The 20,817-nt window shown below is 36.1% G+C and overlaps 3 protein-coding genes across 3 annotated transcripts in view; 2 read left to right on the top strand and 1 right to left on the bottom strand.

Moving 5' to 3' along the window:
- Positions 1–20,817, top strand: part of LOC128919911 (gustatory and odorant receptor 22-like) — a 297,874-nt gene that overhangs the window by 60,783 nt on the left and 216,274 nt on the right. Inside the window, exon 3 of the mRNA XM_054225562.1 lies at positions 10,633–10,762. Within this exon, the coding sequence (XP_054081537.1) occupies positions 10,633–10,762 (130 nt within the window). The remainder of the gene's footprint in view (positions 1–10,632; positions 10,763–20,817) is intronic.
- Positions 6,880–8,508, top strand: LOC128919908 (putative nuclease HARBI1). The gene is made up of 3 exons (XM_054225560.1): positions 6,880–7,471; positions 7,532–7,927; positions 7,983–8,508. Exons 1-3 carry the CDS (start codon positions 7,418–7,420, stop codon positions 8,502–8,504), a joined length of 972 nt encoding a protein of 323 aa, XP_054081535.1. The 5' UTR covers positions 6,880–7,417; the 3' UTR covers positions 8,505–8,508.
- On the bottom strand, positions 8,683–9,369 carry LOC128919912 (uncharacterized). Its single transcript, XM_054225563.1, has 2 exons — positions 9,297–9,369; positions 8,683–9,228 (listed from the first exon to the last, which is right to left on the bottom strand). Exons 1-2 carry the CDS (start codon positions 9,347–9,349, stop codon positions 8,817–8,819), a joined length of 465 nt encoding a protein of 154 aa, XP_054081538.1. The 5' UTR covers positions 9,350–9,369; the 3' UTR covers positions 8,683–8,816.

The raw sequence follows: 20,817 nt of genomic DNA, 5'->3' as shown, positions 1-20,817 counted from the left end.
AACACCGATAATAATGTCAGCCTTGAAATCCAACGCAGATTCACTGTTGCCAACAGGTGCTACTTTGGACTGAGTAGGCAATTAATAAGTAAAGTCTTCTCTCGACGAAACAAAATCAAACCTATTTTATGGTGTAGAAGCGTGGACGATGTCAACATCCGATGATACGGCACTAGGAGTTTTCGAGAGAAAGGTTTTGCGAAGATTTATTGTCCCTTAAACATTGGCAACGGCGTATTCATGAACAATTTAATTGTTTTAATTGGCTAAATTATTTTTTGGGTTAATTATTTATTTCACTTTAATTAGCACAGTAATAATAATTTGGGACAATAAAGGCAAATAAATTAAATGAATAATAAACGTTATATGAATTGCCAGGGGAGAGACAAAATCAGTTTGCGAATCCAGTACACCGCACGATCGGACCGCAATAACTAAAAAACTACAGTGATTAAACGAATTTCGCGATTAGTATTATTAACTTCAAGCTGAAATGAGTCCTTAAGCACCATTTTTAATGCGACTGCCTTTGAAGTTATGTTGTACAAACGGAACAAAATTTGGCAGGGTAGATACATAAAAAAATCGGGACGAAAGTTTATTTTGAAAATTATATGAAATAAACTAAATAATTTTGTTTTTTATTTAACAATACTTAGTTTTTATTATTTTACTTCCGACTGAACATAGTTTAGGTTTAGCTTCTCATACAAAAAATATATGTATGGTCCGAAAGTTAAATAAAAAGTAGCAAAGGGACAAGCCAAGGGAGAGACTTTTATGGGCGTGGCAGTGGTCCGATTCCGCCCACTCTATTCGAAAGCAACCTTTCTAAAGCCAAGAAACACGTTACAGCTTACACAGACGGACGGACAGAGAGACAACCGGCTTTGAACTCCACACTCCACCCTGATCACTTTGGTATATATAAATCGACATCTAACTCGTTTAGTTTTGTGTGTTACATACAACCGTTATGTGAACAAAACTATTATTTTGATACCGAATTTGCAAATAGCATGTATAGATTTGATGTGTGATGAAATTCACTCAATTTTGTTCTGGTTCGAACTTAATTTCGGTAAACGGGAAAGGCACTTAAATGAATCCCTCAAGTGCCTTGTGGTACTTACCAAGCTTTTTCTCAAATACTTCGAGATAATATTCTTTCTTTGAGAATGAAAGTCCCATTCATTTCTTATTAATAACAAAAATACTTATTAGGACAAAAAGTATATATATTGAATTATTCTATAAAGTAGGTTTTGACATACATTTCATTATTTGTTGCAAAATAGTTAAAATTTAACTCCAATTTCAGAAGACGTGAAATTTCTGAGAGTGCTCAAATATTCCATGCTCCGAATCTGGTCCTATTTTTCATGCATAAGGTCGTTATTTGGATGAGTGTTTTTTTAACCGAGCCTTCTTCATTGTGGCTTTGTTGAGAAGTTTGGTTTACAATTGACCGGTTATCAGCCTATCTATCCGATTCTGGTGTCGAGATATCGACTGAAGCCTCCCAGGTCTGATGAAAGGATTTGGTTTGGTATTACAACCCCATTTACTCTATATAGATGATAACGCCTTTACTCGGTCGCTAGAGCCTCGTTAGCCTCTCTAACCATGCAGGGAGTGTCGCGCGTAATTGAGGTTGATTGATAATCGGATGGCAGAGGCTATTCACTTTTCCATCCCAGATCCCCCCCTTGTCTTTTGCTCCACCGCAAAGCCATAGAATACTACTTAATATAATACATACACATATGTACATATTTGTGATGACCGATATTGCTATTTTTGAATCACTGTGTTTTCAGTGATTGCTATTTGTAAATCACTGTGATTTTATATTGCTATTGCTCGCAACCAAAAAAAGCGAATTTATGAGAATTTGTACTCCACAATTTTTTTTATATTTTTTTTTTACTGCATTTCCTAAACGTTTTTTAACATTCAGCGTTAATGTCGATGCGCCATCCCTAAATAAAAGCGGAAACTTTACGTCAAATATATAAATGTTTACTTGAATTGCTGTTGTGAAATTTTATTGTACAGATAAACTTCGTTTTTCGCAGCCAACTTTACTTCGGAACGCTCTGTCAAAATAGAAAATTTCAACCACTCAGCGTAGCCGTCGCGTTATTTAGGCAGAGAACTTACAACATAGAGAAGGTGCAGGTTCGACAGCGAAATAAATTCAAGTCTGAAAACTTTCAACGGGGGAATTTACCACACTACCGGGGAATTCACCTTCTGAAAAGTTAACAGCAATTTCAGTTTTAGCAGCAGGGAATCTGTAAAACGAGAAATTGCTGGCACATGAAATAATCATGTGATATTTTTCAAATCCATTTAAATTTTTTATTATTTTTTATTTTATGTTATTTTAAACTAATTTATAAATTGATATAATTACTAATTAAAATCATATTTTTACCAAATTATTAATAAAATTAATAAAAATAATGTTTATGATGGGCGTCGAACCTGATGCCCTTTCTCAACTAGGGAATTCGATGGCTAGGCAAAATAGGAAAATATGTGTGAATAAAATATGCGAGAATTTATCAATTGATGGTAAACAATTCTGAAAGTCATGTTTTATTAAATTTATATATTATTCAATAATATTTTTATTTCATTTAATTTTCTATATTTTTTTCATTTAATTTTTATTAGATATTTTTTATTTATTTTAAGTTAATTTTTATTTATATCTGATTAAAAAGTTCGTCTTATTCTTTAATTATTTCAATAAATTATATAATACATAATCAATAATCAATAATGTCATTAAAAACTCGAACAACCATTGATTTGCCGTCGGCAAATTTCATAATAATGTGAATGTTATACGTTCTCTGCATACGCGTGCAGAAATATATATATACATATATACATATAAATGTGAACATACAAATCTACATTCCTCACATTTGTTACAACAACATTTTCTCTCATAAGCGCAAGCGTCGCGCACATCTCCGCGCATGCCTTGCCCAAAAGCGGTTTGTCTGGAATTCAAATTCAAACAATTTCTGATATTTCCTTCAAAAGAGAAAACTGGCAGTGGCCGAGAATCATATTCATATTTCTATTAGAACTAGCATCTTGCCCTATGGATTATGAAATATCAATTAAGCTGGTTGACTATCAATAGCTATGATGGTGCTAGTGGTACGCACGCACTCGCTTTTTAGACGGTGCTCGGGTTCAAATCCTGGCCGAAGTCTTATTTTTCGCATATTTTTATATTTCTGCCACAATTGATGGCAAATATGAAAATTTATTCTTTTATGAATTTTGTCAAGCTGATTGGCACTGTTGCCAATTTTCGCTTTGACTTCAGCATCAACATCGAAATATGATTTCTAATTTTTGTCATCGTCGCGAGGAAGCAGTTTGTTGACACCGACAGCTGCAGGGGGGAAAAGGGTTGACATATTATTGTTTCTGCTTCTTGATGTTCAGAGTTTTTTGTAGTTTGTATTTGCGTTGGTTTTTTTTTTTGACGGTCATTCACATATTCTAATTGGTGCGTTTGCTTTTGCGCATATGAAGGAAGTTTGTTGTTGTTCCTATGACTCTTTGCAATTCGTAATATTCTACATACATATGTACGTACACTTGTAAGTTTGTTAGTCATTCGCGCATATTTGTGCGTTTGTTATTGTGCATATGAAGGGATTCCCTGGTTATGCTTACATACAAATATACTTATGTATGTAAGAATGTAAGAACTATTTTGCGCACATGATACAAGAGATAGTTTTATTGATGTGGTCAAACACATATATGAATGCATTTTATGAATTGCGCGGGATAATACCATGTGCTACAAGTGTTCTTTCTTTTGTTTTGACCAATTACCATATGATACAAGTGTCAATTATGATATGAGATGATAATTGCGCCAAAATTACAAGATTTTAAAAACAGTAAGTGGCTGGCACATCAAACCGCCGACGAAAGTAAAAAAATCGCTAAAGCCAGCGCATATCAAAAAAAATTAAAAAAAAATGGCGACGTAAATTGCAGGTCTGGGTCAAAAACTGCGGCAACTTCTGTTTTTTTATCGGTAAAATAAATTCATATTAATAAATAAATACGGAGATTAATACACTTTTCTTTTTCTTTCCAGATTATATTGCCAAATATTAATTATTATTATTAATTTTTTCTTTCAGGGTAGTCCGTAGTAATTAATTTGTATATTTAGATGTAAATTTTAGTCTTAGTTTTAGTTTGCAGTATATTAGTATAGTTATAGTTTGTAGTTTTTGATTAGAAAACACGAGCCAAGTTTTTATAAAGTTAGATTTAATTATGTTAAATCGAATTTTATAAAACGGGTGAAAAAGAAAAAAGACCTTCTCTTCAATGATTAGGTTGTGCGAGAATTTGCCATATGTTGGTAGGCAATTCTTAAAATCGTGTATTATTAAATATATATTTTATTCAGAAATATTTTTATTTTATTTTAATAATTTTTTTCTTTTTTCATTTCAGTTTTGTTATCAAATGTGAACTCAGAACAACTTTTTACATTTTTCGGGTTCACTTCTCCACATTTGCAATATTTTATAAATCATTTTTTTTTATATTATCTAAAAATTCTTTAAAATCCTATTTATGAGTTAAAAAATCATATTAATTATATACAATTAATAAAAAGCCATAAGAAGTCAAAAATGTATATCATTTCAAAGCATGGGCATATCACATCAAAAGGCCAATCGTCACATATTTTCATTCCCCCGACAGTCAATTCTGTAAAATAATAACGAGTATAACAGCAATTGGTGAATTCCCTACTCGTCGGTTTTCAGCTCTGTACACGAGCCAATCGAGCATCATACAAAAATCAAAATGCACCTTCTCTATGTTGTAAGTTCTCTGATACAGTGAGTGCCATTCAAAATGGCCCACCTGTGAAAAGTTTACAAAACGTGTTAAAAACACCAAAACTTAGTTTTTATTTTTAATTTTTTCTTAAATTTTAGACAATAGCCAACAAAAACAAAACATAAACAGTTCATTTATAAAATAATACTTTCAATATTTACACAAAACAAGGAATTCACATGAAATTACATGTTCCACATCAAATGGCCCACTTATTTAAATGTATGAAAATTCATAAAATAATCAGAATTTTTTTGGAATTAGTACTAAGTGGGATAACCTCTTTGATTTATAACTGATTTTAATCTATTTGGAATACCAATTTTTTTGTATAGTCGGGAGATATTTTCTCCCACTCCTCCATTAGGGCAATCTTGAGGTCATTTGTATTTGATATTGCGTGCTTCCGAATTTCTACTTCCAATTTATGCCATAAGTTCTCAATTATGTTTAAAACGGGATATTGCGGTGGAGTTTTTAAGACTTTAGGACAATTATACAATAACCATTCCTTTACGATATGGGCGGTATGCTTCGGATCGTTATCTTGATACAAGTGAAATGTACTCCCAATTGCCAGCTTCTGTGCACTTTGTTTTAAATTTTCTCGCAGAATTTGTAAATATTGAAATTTATCCATATTCCCTACAATGAAGTACAGTTTTCCAACTCCTGCTGCGGAACAAGCACCCCACACCATCACATGCCCACCACGATGCTTCACTGTAGGTCAAAGATGTTTCGGATCCAGCTCTTCATTCGGTCTTCGCCATACGTTAACTCTCCCGTCTGATCCACTCACTGTATATGATACTGTAAAAGAAAAATCATAAAAAACTATATAATTTCTTGTCAAAGTTAATTTTTTATATCTATTTTTATGTATGTATGTATGAACGGTATTAGGCCCTTAATGAAGACAACGACCATAGCTGTTGAGCTGAAAGTAGCAGCGCGTCAGAATTTCTTGCGGAAAAAGGTTTCAGAAATCCAGCGCTTAATAGAAGATGAGTGCTGTGATTTCCACAACATACGTCGCCTTCATATTTTAGATTTTCCTATGGAAGAACTTACTGGAAAAAATATTCAAATTAAATCCGCTTTCATACTGATTCGGCAAATACATACAGTATGTAAGGAAAGTGTTTTGACATTAGAAATTTATAGTTTTCGCAATTTATTTTGTAAGTAAATGCAATATTCTGATAATTGGTTTAAGTCTGTTATATAAGTGGAATAAGAAACAAATTTAAGTTTTTGTTAATATTTTGAGTGCCTTCCCTTTGCAGAATACACAGCCTGTAGTTAAGTTTTCAGAGTAAATTAGATTTTATTCGTCGTAGCTGGTGGGTATTTTGCCTCTTCCGATATTTTGGTTTTCAGCTGTGCTTGATGTTTAGGACTCCGTTTATATACATTTTTCTTCAAATAAAACCACAAATTTTCGATCGGATTCATGTCATTTAAGTTTCGTCAGAGAATATGACATCATCCCAATAGGTAACTAGCTTTTCTAAATATAACGTAGTGAACGATAACCGATTTTCAATATTCTTAACGGCTAGCAGTGGCTTCTTCCTTGCAACTCGTGATGTAAACTCATTCCGGTTAAGAAGCTGTCTTAAAGTTTCATGAGAAACAGTGACAGCACATTCATTCTGGAAATCAGTTGCAAGGGCCCTAGTCGAAATTCGTGGGTTGTTATGTATTTTTCTTTAAAGTATTCGCTCCGCCCAATCAGAAATTTTACGCGGCAGGCCACTCGAAGGTTTTGCTTCCAGCAAACCTTCCTTGTTTTTACTTTTTAAAATACTTGTTTGTCTACTTAAACAAAAAATTAATGATAACTCCTCGAACTTTTTACCGATCTGGTAATTTAGTACACCAACTGAGATACATCAAACAACTTTTGCCAGTCATTTTACTTTCTTGTACACTAAATATTGAATGGTTTTGAATTTTGGTGTTTAAAATTTACTATTTTTGTTGAATTTTACCTATTTCTTTTTGCATATCCTTTTAAATACTCCATAACTATATATAGCAAAACTTACAAAAATTCGTATCAGAATATCACCAATAAATTGCGAAAACTATATATTTGGCCGACTTCCTAAACGCAAGTTGCGATGTATAACTCGAAAAAATGCGTATGAAATGCAAAGCTGATTCTCAACGCAACTATGCGTTGCAAATAAATGCTTTGCATATAAATGACGTTTAGGAACGTCATCGTAAAACTCATACATAAAACATTTGTCAAATAATGACTGTTATTACAAATAACGAAATTTTGAGTTAATATGGACGAGAGAAGAAATTATTCATTAAATTTATTAGCAAATGCTGAAGAATTAGCTTTAGCTTTAGCTAATTCTTCAAATATTAAGTTAATAAAAAAACTAATTGAAAAGAAAAAAAGAAGCGGCAGTTTTTATTAAGGACTTTGAATTTAGCAAGAAGAAAGGTGGTGAAAAATAAAAATTTTTGTGGATCTATTGTATTGATGGAAGACGATATATTTTATTCCCATTTTCGGATGCAAAGAAGCACGTTCAAGGTAAGTTTACAATTGAATTTCAAATATGGATAACATAAAACGTGTTCGCTGCAATTTCAGAGGCTGATGACTATGCTACAACCAATGTGGACCGAATCATCAACAGGTCGTACTGCAGTTTCCATGGAAAAGTCATTGTATTTGACAATTTGGAAGCTTGCCAATAATACATCATTTCAACAAATTAGTGACAGAATTGATGTAGGAATGGGCGCCACTTATAGAGCATTTATTAAAATCCTCAAACTTATATGTCGTCTAAAATCGACAATAATAAAATTTCCAACTACTACTGCAGCTCAAAAAAAGATCGCTGATGGGTTTTCTCAACGTCGCCACAATATATTTCCTTTTGTATTAGGATGCATTGATGGAACGCACATTTCCATATCACAACCAAAAAACGTTGCAATAAGTTTCTATAACAGAAAAGGGACGTTTTCCATCACTGCACAGGTAATTACACATGTATACGCATCTCTTGTCAAATTATAATAAACAATTTGTATAGGCCATTGTTGACAGCGATATGAAATTTCTGGACGTCTTTGTCGGCTGTCCCGGACGATGTCATGACGCATCAGTGTGGCAAAGGGGCCCATTTCGTAGAGCACTAGTAAGCGGTGAATTAAAAATTCCACCAAATCACCACTTCTTAGGCGACGCAGCTTATCCGCTAGAAACGTTTCTCATGGTGCCATATCGGGATAATGGTTTTTTAACATCGCAGCAGAGCAAATTTAACACTATTTTAAGCACTAACCGAGTTTTTGTTGAACAGGCGTTCGGGCTATTAAAACAAAAGTTCAGAATTTTAAAATTTATTGGTGTACAGCTCGCTCATATTCCAAAAATTATTGTATTAACGTACATGATAATACATAAGATTATAATCAATGAAGGTCAGAAAAACATTGATTGCATAGAATTGGACGAAGAGGAGGCCCAAACATCTGAAGTTGGTGTTCCATCATTGCAAAGAGATGAAGCCCAACAAAAACGAATTGCCCTGGTAGCGCTGTTTTCAAGCTGAATTAAACGACAATTCTAAAATAAAAAACACAATTTGAATAACATGAACATAAATGTATTTTATTTCATAAGATAGGAACTTTCAAAACTATAACATATATATGTATATATATATATATATATATATTTCCTATAATTATATAATAGTAATTATTTATATTATTTATAAACTATCCTGGGTTTTCAAATAAAGCCCGTAGTTGCTTTAATTCTTTAAGTTTTTCTTTTTCAACTTCAAGTCTTTCACTTTCTATTTTTATAAGCTTATTTATAGCTTCGTTTCCCTTTTCGGATTCTTTCTCTAAGAATTCGATTAAGTCATTTCTCTTTCTTTAACTGATGTTGTAGGTGTTACATCCATTCCGTCAATTGTTGCTGTGGTGGAAGGACTTTCCAATGAAATTATAGAATACTCGGTCATTTCTAGTGGCACTTCAGTACTAGAACGACTCCCAAACACTTCATCGAATTCACTAAAATATTCCCAATTTGATGCCAGAAGTACTGTTTCTTTTTTTATACGCTTATAAGTCCCCATTATGTTGAGAAAACACCTCGCTATTTCATCTCTTGAAAATGTAAACGAGCTCTCAACATCCCTCATTTCCCTTAAAATCGACTCCCATATTGTATTTCTCTTTCTTTTTTTGCCGGAAAATTCTGCTTCATGGTGAAGCCTTGTTGTTATTAATAATTTCTTCCGCTCGTATGTCCACTTTTTTTCTCTATAATATATGATAAATCGAAATGATAACACAATTTAAATTAGTTACAATAAATAAAAATTACTTACTCTGCCATTGTGTGTTCAGCATACCAAATAACATTGATGCACGCTTTGAACATCTGATGCGTTTAAAACTGAGTTGCCAACTAATTAGGCGTTGCCAGAAAATTCAAGTATGACTTTAAGAACTATATGCATTGTAAATATGCATTACAACCTGCGTTTAGGAAGTAAACCTTTCTCTTGTCAAAACACTTTCTAGACATATTGTACATACATCAAATCATCAACATTTTTCCATATTTTGCGCTATCAAATGCGAATATGATTCGCGTACACACGGCTGGCCGATTTGAAACGGAAATGAATATGATGATTTCTGATACATGCAAAATCTGTACGATTTGGTGTTCGAAAACGGAACAGTGAAATACAGCACATGACATCACGTTTTCGATGACAATCTCATGCGAAAACGAATTGCAGTACTTGCCTAATAAACACATTAGGTGGATTCTTTTTCTCTTGCAAGATTGCACGATTACACGGAATGCAAAAATACTACACCAAAATATACCATAGCACGAGAACACCACATAGCAGAAAACAAAATATTAGCGAAATGTATGTGTGTATTTGTATTATGACAGCAGGCACGGGTTGCACGACTCATTGTATGAAAGTAAACATGGGTTTTGGTGTAGCATATTTTGCATCCATTGCATATTTTATTTTGCGGGTATTTTGTTGTTGTGGATTGGAAAACTTTTCCGTGCACCGTTCTAGGGTTTTGGAAAGAGAATCCCCCTATTGCATATTTTGGTAAAGCATGGATGTAATGAATAAACATTGGCTGGCGTGGGCATCAGTTTTATAAATGCGTTGCATGTTGCGTTTACGAAATCAGCCTATGTTTAAATTATTAAATACATATAGAAAATAAACTATAAAAAACTAAAATAGAAAAACCATCGGAATTATTGGACGGATTTTGACAGTTTTCAGGAACAGACTACATAATCATCATTAAAAATTAAAAACTTTATTTCATTAGAAATTATTATTGCCTGCAAATTTGCTGAAGGTAAAAAATCAAACTTTCAATCTCTTATTAAAATGCGGTTTGTGTTTTATATTCTTATATTATATATTAGATATGTAGTTGGGACGTTAAACATATAAAAAGGATCGTTAAAGTTATTTTACATTCGAATAGATAGGAGCATCTTAAATGTATTGTTGTAATACTATTTATTATTTTTGACGGTATTGCAAATGGTCGAAAAAATGAATCCAGCAAGTAGCGAGATTAGAAAATGCACTATACAATAAAAATTAAAATTCATATTGAAATATCAAAGAAATGGCTTACGAATTCTTATATTCTAATTTTAACTTTCAGTTATCATTTTTCCGCGTAACTGGAACAACACTGCAGTTTCCACACTTAAAATCAACTATAGTAATTATATCGATTGGGTGTATACTTTGCGCATTTCTCTTTTTGTTTGCTCTGTCTTTCTTTTTAGAAGGTAAGTAAATTTCGAATATTAAATATAGCAAATAATTGTTTTTATTTAAATGTTAATACGGACATATTACGTATATATAAAAAAGAAAATTTATTCAGATTTTTATCAAGTTAGAAATTGTTTGGTATTCTGTGGTAATATTTATAAAATAAAAAGCTTCAGTCGCATAGCTTTTCCCCACACGTGTGGGAAATAAAATAATGCAAACAGGAATAGCTGATTTCTGTTCAATTATATTCGAAATAAATGAAAAATGTCACACGAACTCATCCAAAATTGACATTTTTGACGTCTTTAATTTGTTTTGAATTTCATACAACCACGGGCTTATTGTAAAAAATAAAGTAAAAAATGTTATATGTATATTAAAAGCACAACAACCAATTTACTTAGACAGCGACGGTTCATCAGGGATCACTCCAATCCCATGGAACTTTCTTCCGTATTGTAATTATATATTGCTTTAAAAGTGCATACACAAATATTAAATAAATTTGTATACTCAGATGAAAGGAAAACTTTCGGAAATGCATGAAAGTGAAAGTGCATGGAAAAATGTCCTTATCATCTTCTTCTTCTTGACTGGCGTAGACACCGCTTACGCGGTTAAAACAGCGCGCCACGCATCCCTCTTTCTGGCAGTTTGGCGCCAATTGGTTATTCCAAGCGAAGCCAGGTCCCTCTCCACTTGGTCCTTCCATCGGAGTGGAGGTCTCCCTCTTCCTCTGCTTCCACCAGCGGGTACTGCATCGAATACTTTCAGAACTGGAGCACTTTCATCCATTCGGACAACATGACCTAGCCAGCGTAGCCGCTGTTTTTTTATTCGCTGGACTATGTTTATGTCGTCGAATAACACATACAGCTCATCGTTCCATCGTCTGCGGTTTTCGCCGTTGCCAATTCTTAAGGGACCATAAATCTTCCGCAAAACCTTTCTCTCGAAAACTCCTAGTGCCGTCTCATCGGATGTTGACATCGTCCACGCTTCTGCACCGTAAAGTAGGACGGGAATGATGAGAGACTTGTAGAGTTTGGTTTTTGTTCGTCGAGAGAGGACTTTACTTTTCAATTGTCTACTTAGTCCATAGTAGCACCTGTTGGCAAGAGTGATTCTGCGTTGGATTTCCAAGCTGACATTGTTATTGGTGTTAATGCTGGTTCCCAGGTAGACGAAATTATCTACAACTTCAAAGTTATGACTGTCAACAGTGACGTGGGAGCCAAGACGAGAATGCGCTGACTGTTTGTTTGACGACAGGAGATATTTCGTCTTGTCCTCGCTCATACGCTTCGCTTCCTTATGCAGTCTGGAAAAAGCAGAACTAACGGCGCGGGTGTTGTTTCCGATGATATCGATATCATCGGCGTACGCCAGTAGCTGTACACTCTTATAGAAGATTGTACCTTCTCGATTTAGCTCTGCAGCTCGTATGATTTTCTCCAGCATCAGGTTAAAGAAATCACACGAGAGTGAGTCACCTTGTCTGAAACCTCGTCTGGTATCGAATGGCTCGGAGAGGTCCTTCCCGATCCTGACGGAGCTTTTGGTGTTGCTCAACGTCAGCTTACACAGCCGTATAGTTTTGCGGGGATACCAAATTCAGACATCGCGGCATAAAGGCAGCTCCTTTTCGTGCTGTCGAAAGCAGCTTTAAAGTCGACAAAGAGATGGTGTGTGTCGATCCTATTTTCACGGGTCTTCTCCAAAATTTGGCGCATGGTGAATATCTGGTCTGTTGTTGATTTTCCAGGTCTAAAGCCACACTGATAAGGTCCAATCAGTTTGTTGACGGTGGGCTTTAGTCTTTCACACAATACGCTCGACAGAACCTTATACGCGATGTTGAGGAGGCTTATCCCACGGTAATTGGCGCAAATTGTGGGGTCTCCCTTTTTGTGTATTGGGCAGAGTACACCGAGATTCCAATCGTCAGGCATGCTTTCTTCCGACCATATTCTGCAAAGAAGCTGATGCAAGCACCTTATCAGCTCTTCGCCGCCGTATTTGAATAGCTCGGCCGGTAATCCATCGGCCCCCGCCGCCTTATTGTTCTTCAAGCGGGTAATTGCTATTCGAATTTCTTCACGGTCGGGCAATGGAACATCTGCTCCATCGTCGTCGATTGGGGAATCGGGTTCGCCATCTCCTGGTGTTGTACTTTCACTGCCATTCAGCAGGCTGGAGAAGTGTTCCCTCCACAAACTCAGTATACTCTGGTCATCAATAACTAGATCACCTGTGGGGGTCCTACAGGAGTGCGCTCCTTATCATCTATCGTCGTTAATATCGCCAATGTTGAAATTGTGTTGCGTTCTTAGATTTCTGGCTCACGTGAGCTTTCAACAAACAGTGGGAAATGATTTCAAATTAGGTTTTGCGCAGCCCACTGTTTCATTGATTTTGAAGGAAATGCTCCCAATATTGGAAACCACTCTTTGCAGTGTATGGATCAAAATGGACATAAGTGAAGAACATAAACCACTGACAAGAAGAAAATTGTATACCAATTCAGGAATTCCAAATGTGGTTGGTTGCGTTGATGGAACGCATATTGCGATTATTGCTCCAAATGAAAACAAGCACTTATATCTAAATCGAAAGGATTTTTCAGCATAAATTATTATTATTATTTCGTCTTAACAAATACATTTATTTAGGCGTGCGATCATGATATGGTAATATGGTGCGTTGATGCAAGATATGGTGGATCTTCCCACCACTCATTTGTGTGGAATAATAGTACATTGAAAACATATTTGGAAACACCTATTTTTAATAGGATTTTATTAGCTTCACTTATATGTATGTATGTATGTTTGTAACATTTTCCAGTGCAAGAAGGCGATCAAAAGTGTTAACAACTCAGCAAAAAGATGCGCTTAAAAGTATGCAACATATGTAAATAAATATATATCCTTAATGAAAGTATACTTTTATAGAGAAAATTTAATTTATTTAAAATGCAAAGACGCACTTAACAAAAATGTATGATAACATAAATGTAAAAATAAAATCACATCAAGGGAAATAATATGAAATTATGCAAATAATAATAATAGGAAGAACTTTTGGTGGCCATCAAAACAAGACCTACATTAAACACTTCCGAAAAGCAACTGCAATAGAAAACTCGTTTTAATACGCTTTTCTACCTGTATCTTTAAATGGTTGTAACTTTTTTTACGGTACATAAAAATATGAGCGACACTGAACCACATCAATCTAAACATTTAAAAATAATTATTGATATACATATGCTGACAAAAATAATTAAGGAAACATATTTGTATTTTTGGTTAATATATTAAGAATTATTTTTAATTTAATTAGTATTTGTTTTAACCGAGCCTTTTTCATTCTGGTTTGGTTTTTATACAGATGATAAGGTTATACCACCTTATTTGGTCGCCAGAACATCGTTTGCTAACCCTGCAGAGGGTGCCGCGCGTAGATGAGGTTGATAATCCGATGGCAGGGCCTATATATTCGCTTTGCGATCCCACATATGCATAGCTCCTTTATAATATGTTAAAAATATATTTAGCATGCAGTTTTGAATTAATTGTTTGTTATGCTTAGCAACAGAAAAGTTCCTTGGGCACTATGCAAATCTAAACTTTGACATTTATTGCCAAAAATTTCCTAAGCTGTAATCGTATGTAATAATCGACATTGTTACCTTCATTATCATCATTTATTTTATACAAAAAATGAAAAATGAACATCTTAAGATAAAAACTTTTGCATAATGCGGAATTAAGGAACATAACATCCTTTATCATACTCACGCAGCCAACTCAATCAGCATATGCTGCTGTAAACAAGCAATATGCATCGAGACATATCTATAAGAATGATGCATCGTAAACATACATATCTCTGCATGAGCCGGAGATATAAATAAATACAACAGAACAGCATCATTGTTCTGTCAATAGTACAAGTACTTTAAAGAAAACCAATTGTATTTCAGCCTTAGTATCGTCTTGAATAAAGGAATGCCATAACTCAATAATACTAATCGCAAATCAACTTGCTTTCCCACAACCAGTCTTAGAAAAATATGACTCAAAACCAAATCCACGGTCTTGGAGAAAGACATAGAAAGTCACTGCAGGAAACATACTTTGAAAACACACCAGGTTCCTGAAAAATTGGAACAACAGCAAAATCACCAAGTCACTGCAGTCCTCGAAATAAGGAAAGCAAACTTTGTAAACGAAGCTCACACAATTCACTGCAGTCAAAGAAAACCAGAAGAAGTTACGATGACTTCAGAAATGACACAACTTCGCGCCCACATTGGCGTACTGGCTTAAAGTTTGCAGCGGCAAAGTATTGAGATACAGAATAAGATATCAGCGATTGAATCAATCATTTATTTAAAGAACTACTAGGGTTCGATAGAAGCAAAAATCAATATAGATCCTGGAGATCACAAGTATGAATGGACTCAGGATGGAATAAAACAATTCACCAACCACCCCAGATACGATAGTGCGCTTGGTAGCAGCAGCAGCTGATATTTTAACAAATCACAACACAAATATGAATTTCTTAGGAAGCAGTAAGGACCTTCATCCTAGGATTAAATAGCAAATATACAAGTGGGACATTGTATAGTCATAACCAACCCTGAATATTTGGAAACAGCTTACGCAGTAGCTAGTATAATACTATTTACCACGACAATGTTAATCGCCTATTCGAGGTACATTCTAACCTCCTAAGGTGAAACGAACAGCATTGATTCCAGCAACACGATGATTACAGAAAATATAATCCAGGAATAATAAGAGCAGGGAAATCGGTATGCACCACGCCCTGAACCCATGGAAGTGGACAGTTCGCTGCAGTACCTGAGACCAACATATTACTTTAATCAACCAAGGAAAAGGGATACGAACGTCTATCACAAAACTTCCTTCAGCAAAAAATGCAACGCATCAATCAAGAGTTTGGTTTGGTTGATATAGCTTTAGTAATAAAGGAGATATGTACAAAATACTTAGGAAGGGGAGAGCCACTCCCCCTTCCCCAAAAACATTACATTCAAATATGCCCCTTCATAGTGTGATCCTTTGTACCAAAGTGGCAGTGGTCCGTTTCCAGACATCTTCGAAAGCAACCTTGCTATGGTGCCAAAAAACACGTTAAAACTTCCACAGACGGACGGATAGACTGGCATTCGGATTTAAACTCCACACTCTACTCTGATCACTTTGATATATATAACTCCATATCTTACTCACGTATTGTAAAGTGCTTTTACGTATTGTAAAGTAAACTATTCAGGTCGACTTCAAAGTTCTGGTATATAAAAAGTAAGCGTGGTTGTGTTGGTTTGGCATATTTTCACAACATATCATTGGGGTGTAAGGAAAATATTACAAACCAAGTTTCATTGATATTGGTCGAGTAGTCTCAGAGATATGGTTTTTGACCTATAAGTGGGCGGAGCCACACTCATTTAAAATTTTGTATACCAATTTGGGTGGAGCCCTTCTGCACCTTCTTTATAATGAAATTTAAGGTTTCTGGTGTTTTCCCTACCTGAATTAAAGCATTTTTAGTCGTTTTCAACATAACCTTTGTATGGGAGGTGGGCGTGGTTATAATCCGATATCCTCCATTTTTGGACTATATAAGGAAATGCTTGAAAAAGATGACTCCTGAGAATTTCGTTGATATAGCTTTAGTAGTTTACGACATATGTACAAAAAACTTTGTAGGGGGTGGGGCCATGCCCAAATTACATCCTTACATTACATGCCGCTTCCTAGAACAATCCTTTGTACCAAATTTTACTTCAATAGCTTTATAAATGGCTTAGTTATGGCACTTTATGTCTTTTCGGTTTTCGCCATTTTGTGGGCTTGGCAGTGGTCCGATTTTGCCCATCTTCGAAAGCAACCTTCCTAAGGTGCTAAGAAACAAGTGTTTCAGGTTTCATCAAGATATCTTAGTTTTTACTCAAGTTTCAGTTTGCACAGACGGAGTCCGTCCGATAGACAGACATCCGGATTTGAACTCCTCTCTCCACCCTGCCTTTTTCAAACTAAAATTCAAATAATAACTCCATCACCAAATAAAAAAAAATACAAATTAATGAAAAAGAAAAATCTGATCAGACACTTTGGTAGATATAACCCTATATCTAACTAGTTTAGTTTTGGGTGTTACAAACAACCGCTATGTGAAAAAAACTATAATACTCTCTTAGCAACTTTTTTGCGAGAGTATAAGAAAAAAACAGAACGTCATTATTAATAGAGACAGCCGTATTAAACACGTGCGTAAGCAAATAATTATGTGTTAAATCTGCTGGTCTCTTCTTACAATTATCAGCTGTGATCAAAGCTGCCACCCAGGCTAAATAAACACAGAATAAAAAGTTTTATTCCCAACTGCATTACCGACCAAACGACATGTTGCTAACACCCAGTAGGCAAATCGCTAAAAAGAAATAAATGGCTGAACCTCTACATGAGGTAACGCCGAGAAATAGTCTAAGCTCGTTTAGAGTAAATAAAATTAAAGAATTGTTAAAGGCTAACTCTCTAGCCTTAAACCTTTATGAGCGATGTGTAATCAATTACACAAAGATAATATAGCAGTCAAAAAAGATAACGATGAACTGAAAGCCAGTAAAAGCAAGCCTAGTACAGCACAAATGAAAGTATTGATGAAGTATACGAAACGGATGAAGATGAACTAGCTAAAGAAACTGAGTGGATACTAAAACAGAAGCGCTCTTCAAAAAAACATAAGGCTGATAGTTCCCCAATAATTCATAGCCATTTGAAAAATAAAAATAAAGAAAATGTGGCCATTAAGGATACCAAAACTCACCGACAACCACCAATTATAATAAACAATGTTAAAGATTTCAACAAATTACATTCGGATATTACCGGTCCAAAAAAAAAAAACAAATTTTAATAAAGCTTTTGAGTAACGGTGCCTACTACCTAAATACATTTGATGCTACTGAATATCGAACAACAACAAAATTCTTGTCAAACAAAAATATACCTTGTTTTAGCTACGAGAGCAAACATAACAGGACAATAAAGGTAATGATAAAAAATTTACACCACTCATGTGATACTCAATCCATCTTGAACGACCTATGAAGGCTTTAATGTGTTAAATGCAATTACCAAACTTAAGTGGAAGACTAAAGAACCGCTAGATATGTGTTTAGTAGTATTCGAAGTTTATCAGTTCAAAGGCATTCTTAATACTGTTGTCAAGGTTGAGCCTATCAAAGACTCAAAATTAATCCCTCAGTGCAAAAACTGTCAAGCTTTTGGACTCACAAAAAACGTCTGCGGTAAGACAACGAGATGTGTGAAATGTGGAGGAAAACATCTTACAACTGAATGCACCAAAGCCGAAAAAGATGCTGCCAAATGTTGCAACTGCGGCGATTCCCATCCTCCAAGTAGGTATGCAAACGATGTATCGATGTTTTCGTCAAAAAGCATCGATGTTAGCCATCGATGTCCCGAATCAAAAAACATCGATGCATCGATGTCACTTTCAACGATGTTTTATGTCGATGTTTTATATAAAAATTTGACTCACACCTTCACACTTTTTCGGGTATTAACTCGAAACCTTCTATTTGGATACGCTTTATTACATTGGAATTTTTTTGTAAAATACGGAGAATTCGTTAAGGAAATGTGCGCTTGGACAATACTGCGGTTATTTTTATGATTTATTTATACAATTTAATTCTGGCGTAGGCTACTGCGTTAGACAGAGATTCAAATTACTGCATTTTAAAGATGCAATGGCTAAAAGAAATACTTTTTTCTATTTCATATAATATTCAAAGAATCGCATTGATACAACGGAATCTTCGGATGAGTGTGAAACAGAATACTCGTTTGATATTTGGAACCAGAATAAACATTTGGTCCACCAAAAGGTGAAATGTAACCTGTCAAATTTATCTACAATTACAGGGACGGATTGAACAGAAAATGTATCTCGGCTGTTACCCCTACCAATCAGAAGCCAATAGAGTTTGGGTTGACATGAATACTGTGTTTCCGGAGTTGTATAAATGTATGTGTATGTGATTGGCGTTGCAACCGTTTAGCCGGTTATAGCCGAATCGACGATAGTGCGCCACCTCTCTCTCTCCTTCGCAGTTCGGCGCCAGTTGGAGATCCCAAGTGTAACCAGGTCGCTCTCCACCTAGTCCCTCCAACGGAGTGGAGGCCTTCCCCTTCCTCGGCTTCCTCCGCCGGGTACTGCATCGAACACTTTCAGGGCTGGAGTGTTTTCGTCCATTCGGACAACATGACCTAGCCAGCGTAGCCGCTGTCTTTTTATTCGCTGAACTATGTCAATGTCGTCGTATAACTCGTACAGCTCATCGTTCCATCGTCTGCGGTATTCGCCGTTGCCAATGTTCTGAGGACCATAAATCTTGCGCAAAATTTTCCTCTCGAAAACTCCTAGTGTCGTCTCATCTGATGTTGACATCGTCCAAGCTTCTGCACCGTAAAGCAGGACGGGAATGATAAGCGACTTGTAGAGCTTGATTTTGGTTCGTCGAGAGAGGACTTTACTGTTCAATTGCCTACTCAGTCCAAAGTAGCACCTGTTGGCAAGAGTTATTCTGCGCTGGATTTCGAGGCTGACATTGTTCGTGTTGTTGATGCTGGTTCCCAGGTATACGAAATTATCTACGACCTCGAAGTTATGACTGTCAACAGTGACGTGGGAGCCAAGACGCGAATGCGCCGACTGTTTGTTTGATGACAGGAGATATTTCGTCTTGTCCTCATTCACCTCCAGACCCATTCGCTTCGCCTCCTTATCCATGCGGGAAAAAGCAGAACAAACGGCGCGGTAGTTGCTTCCGATGATATCAATATCATCGGCGTACGCCAGGAGCTGTACACTCTTGTAGAAGATTGTACCTTCTCGGTTTAGCTCTGCAGCTCTTATAATTTTTTCCAGCATCAGGTTAAAGAAGTCGCACGATAGTGAGTCACCTTGTCTGAAACCTCGGTTGGTATCGAATGGCTCGGAGAGGTCCTTCCCAATCATGACGGAGCTTTTGGTGTTGCGCAACGTCAATTTACACAGCCGTATTAGTTTTGCGGGGATACCAAATTCAGACATCACGGCGTAAAGGCAACTCCTTTTCGTGCTGTCGAAAGCAGCTTTAAAATCGACAAAAAGGTGGTGTGTGTCGATCCTCTTTTCTCGGGTCTTTTCCAAGATTTGGCGCATGGTGAATATCTGGTCAGTTGTCGATTTTCCAGGTCTAAAGCCACACTGATAAGGTCCAATCAGTTTGTTGACGGTGGGCTTTAGTCTTTCACACAATACGCTCGATAGAACCTTGTATGCGATATTTAGGAGGCTGATCCCACGGTAATTGGCGCAGATTGTGGGATCTCCCTTTTTATGGATTGGGCAGAGCACACTGAGATTCCAATCGTCAGGCATGCTTTCTTCCGACCATATTCTGCAAAGAAGCTGATGCATTCACCTTATCAGTTCTTCGCCGCCGTATTTGAATAGTTCTGCCGGTAATCTATCGGCCCCCGCTGCTCTGTTGTTCTTCAAGCGGGTAATTGCTATTCGAATTTCTTCATGGTCGGGTAATGGAACATCTGTTCCATCGTCATCGATTGGGGGATCGGGTTCGCCATCTCCTGGTGTTGTACTCTCACTGCCATTCAGCAGGTCGGAGAAGTGTTCCCTCCATAATCCCAGTATGCCCTGGACATCGGTTACCAGATTACCACCTTGGTCTCTACATGAGGATGCTCCGGTCTTGAAACCCTCGTTAAGTCGCTTCATTTTTTCATAAAATTTTCGAGCATTCCCTCTGTCTGCCAGCTTCTCAAGCTCTTCGTACTCACGCATTTCGGCCTCTTTCTTTTTTTGTCTGCAAATGCGTCTCGCTTCCCTCTTCAGCTCTCGGTATCTATCCCATCCCGCACGTGTTGTGGTCGTTTGCAACGTTGCGAGGTAGGCAGTCTGTTTTCTCTCCGCTGCGAGACGGCACTCCTCATCG

This window comes from Zeugodacus cucurbitae, chromosome 2 (assembly GCF_028554725.1).
Source record: "Zeugodacus cucurbitae isolate PBARC_wt_2022May chromosome 2, idZeuCucr1.2, whole genome shotgun sequence".
Taxonomy (NCBI): Eukaryota; Metazoa; Arthropoda; class Insecta; order Diptera; family Tephritidae; genus Zeugodacus; species Zeugodacus cucurbitae.
The sequence above is the reverse complement of the archived record's forward strand: the minus strand, read 5'-3'. Positions and strand labels throughout refer to the sequence as shown.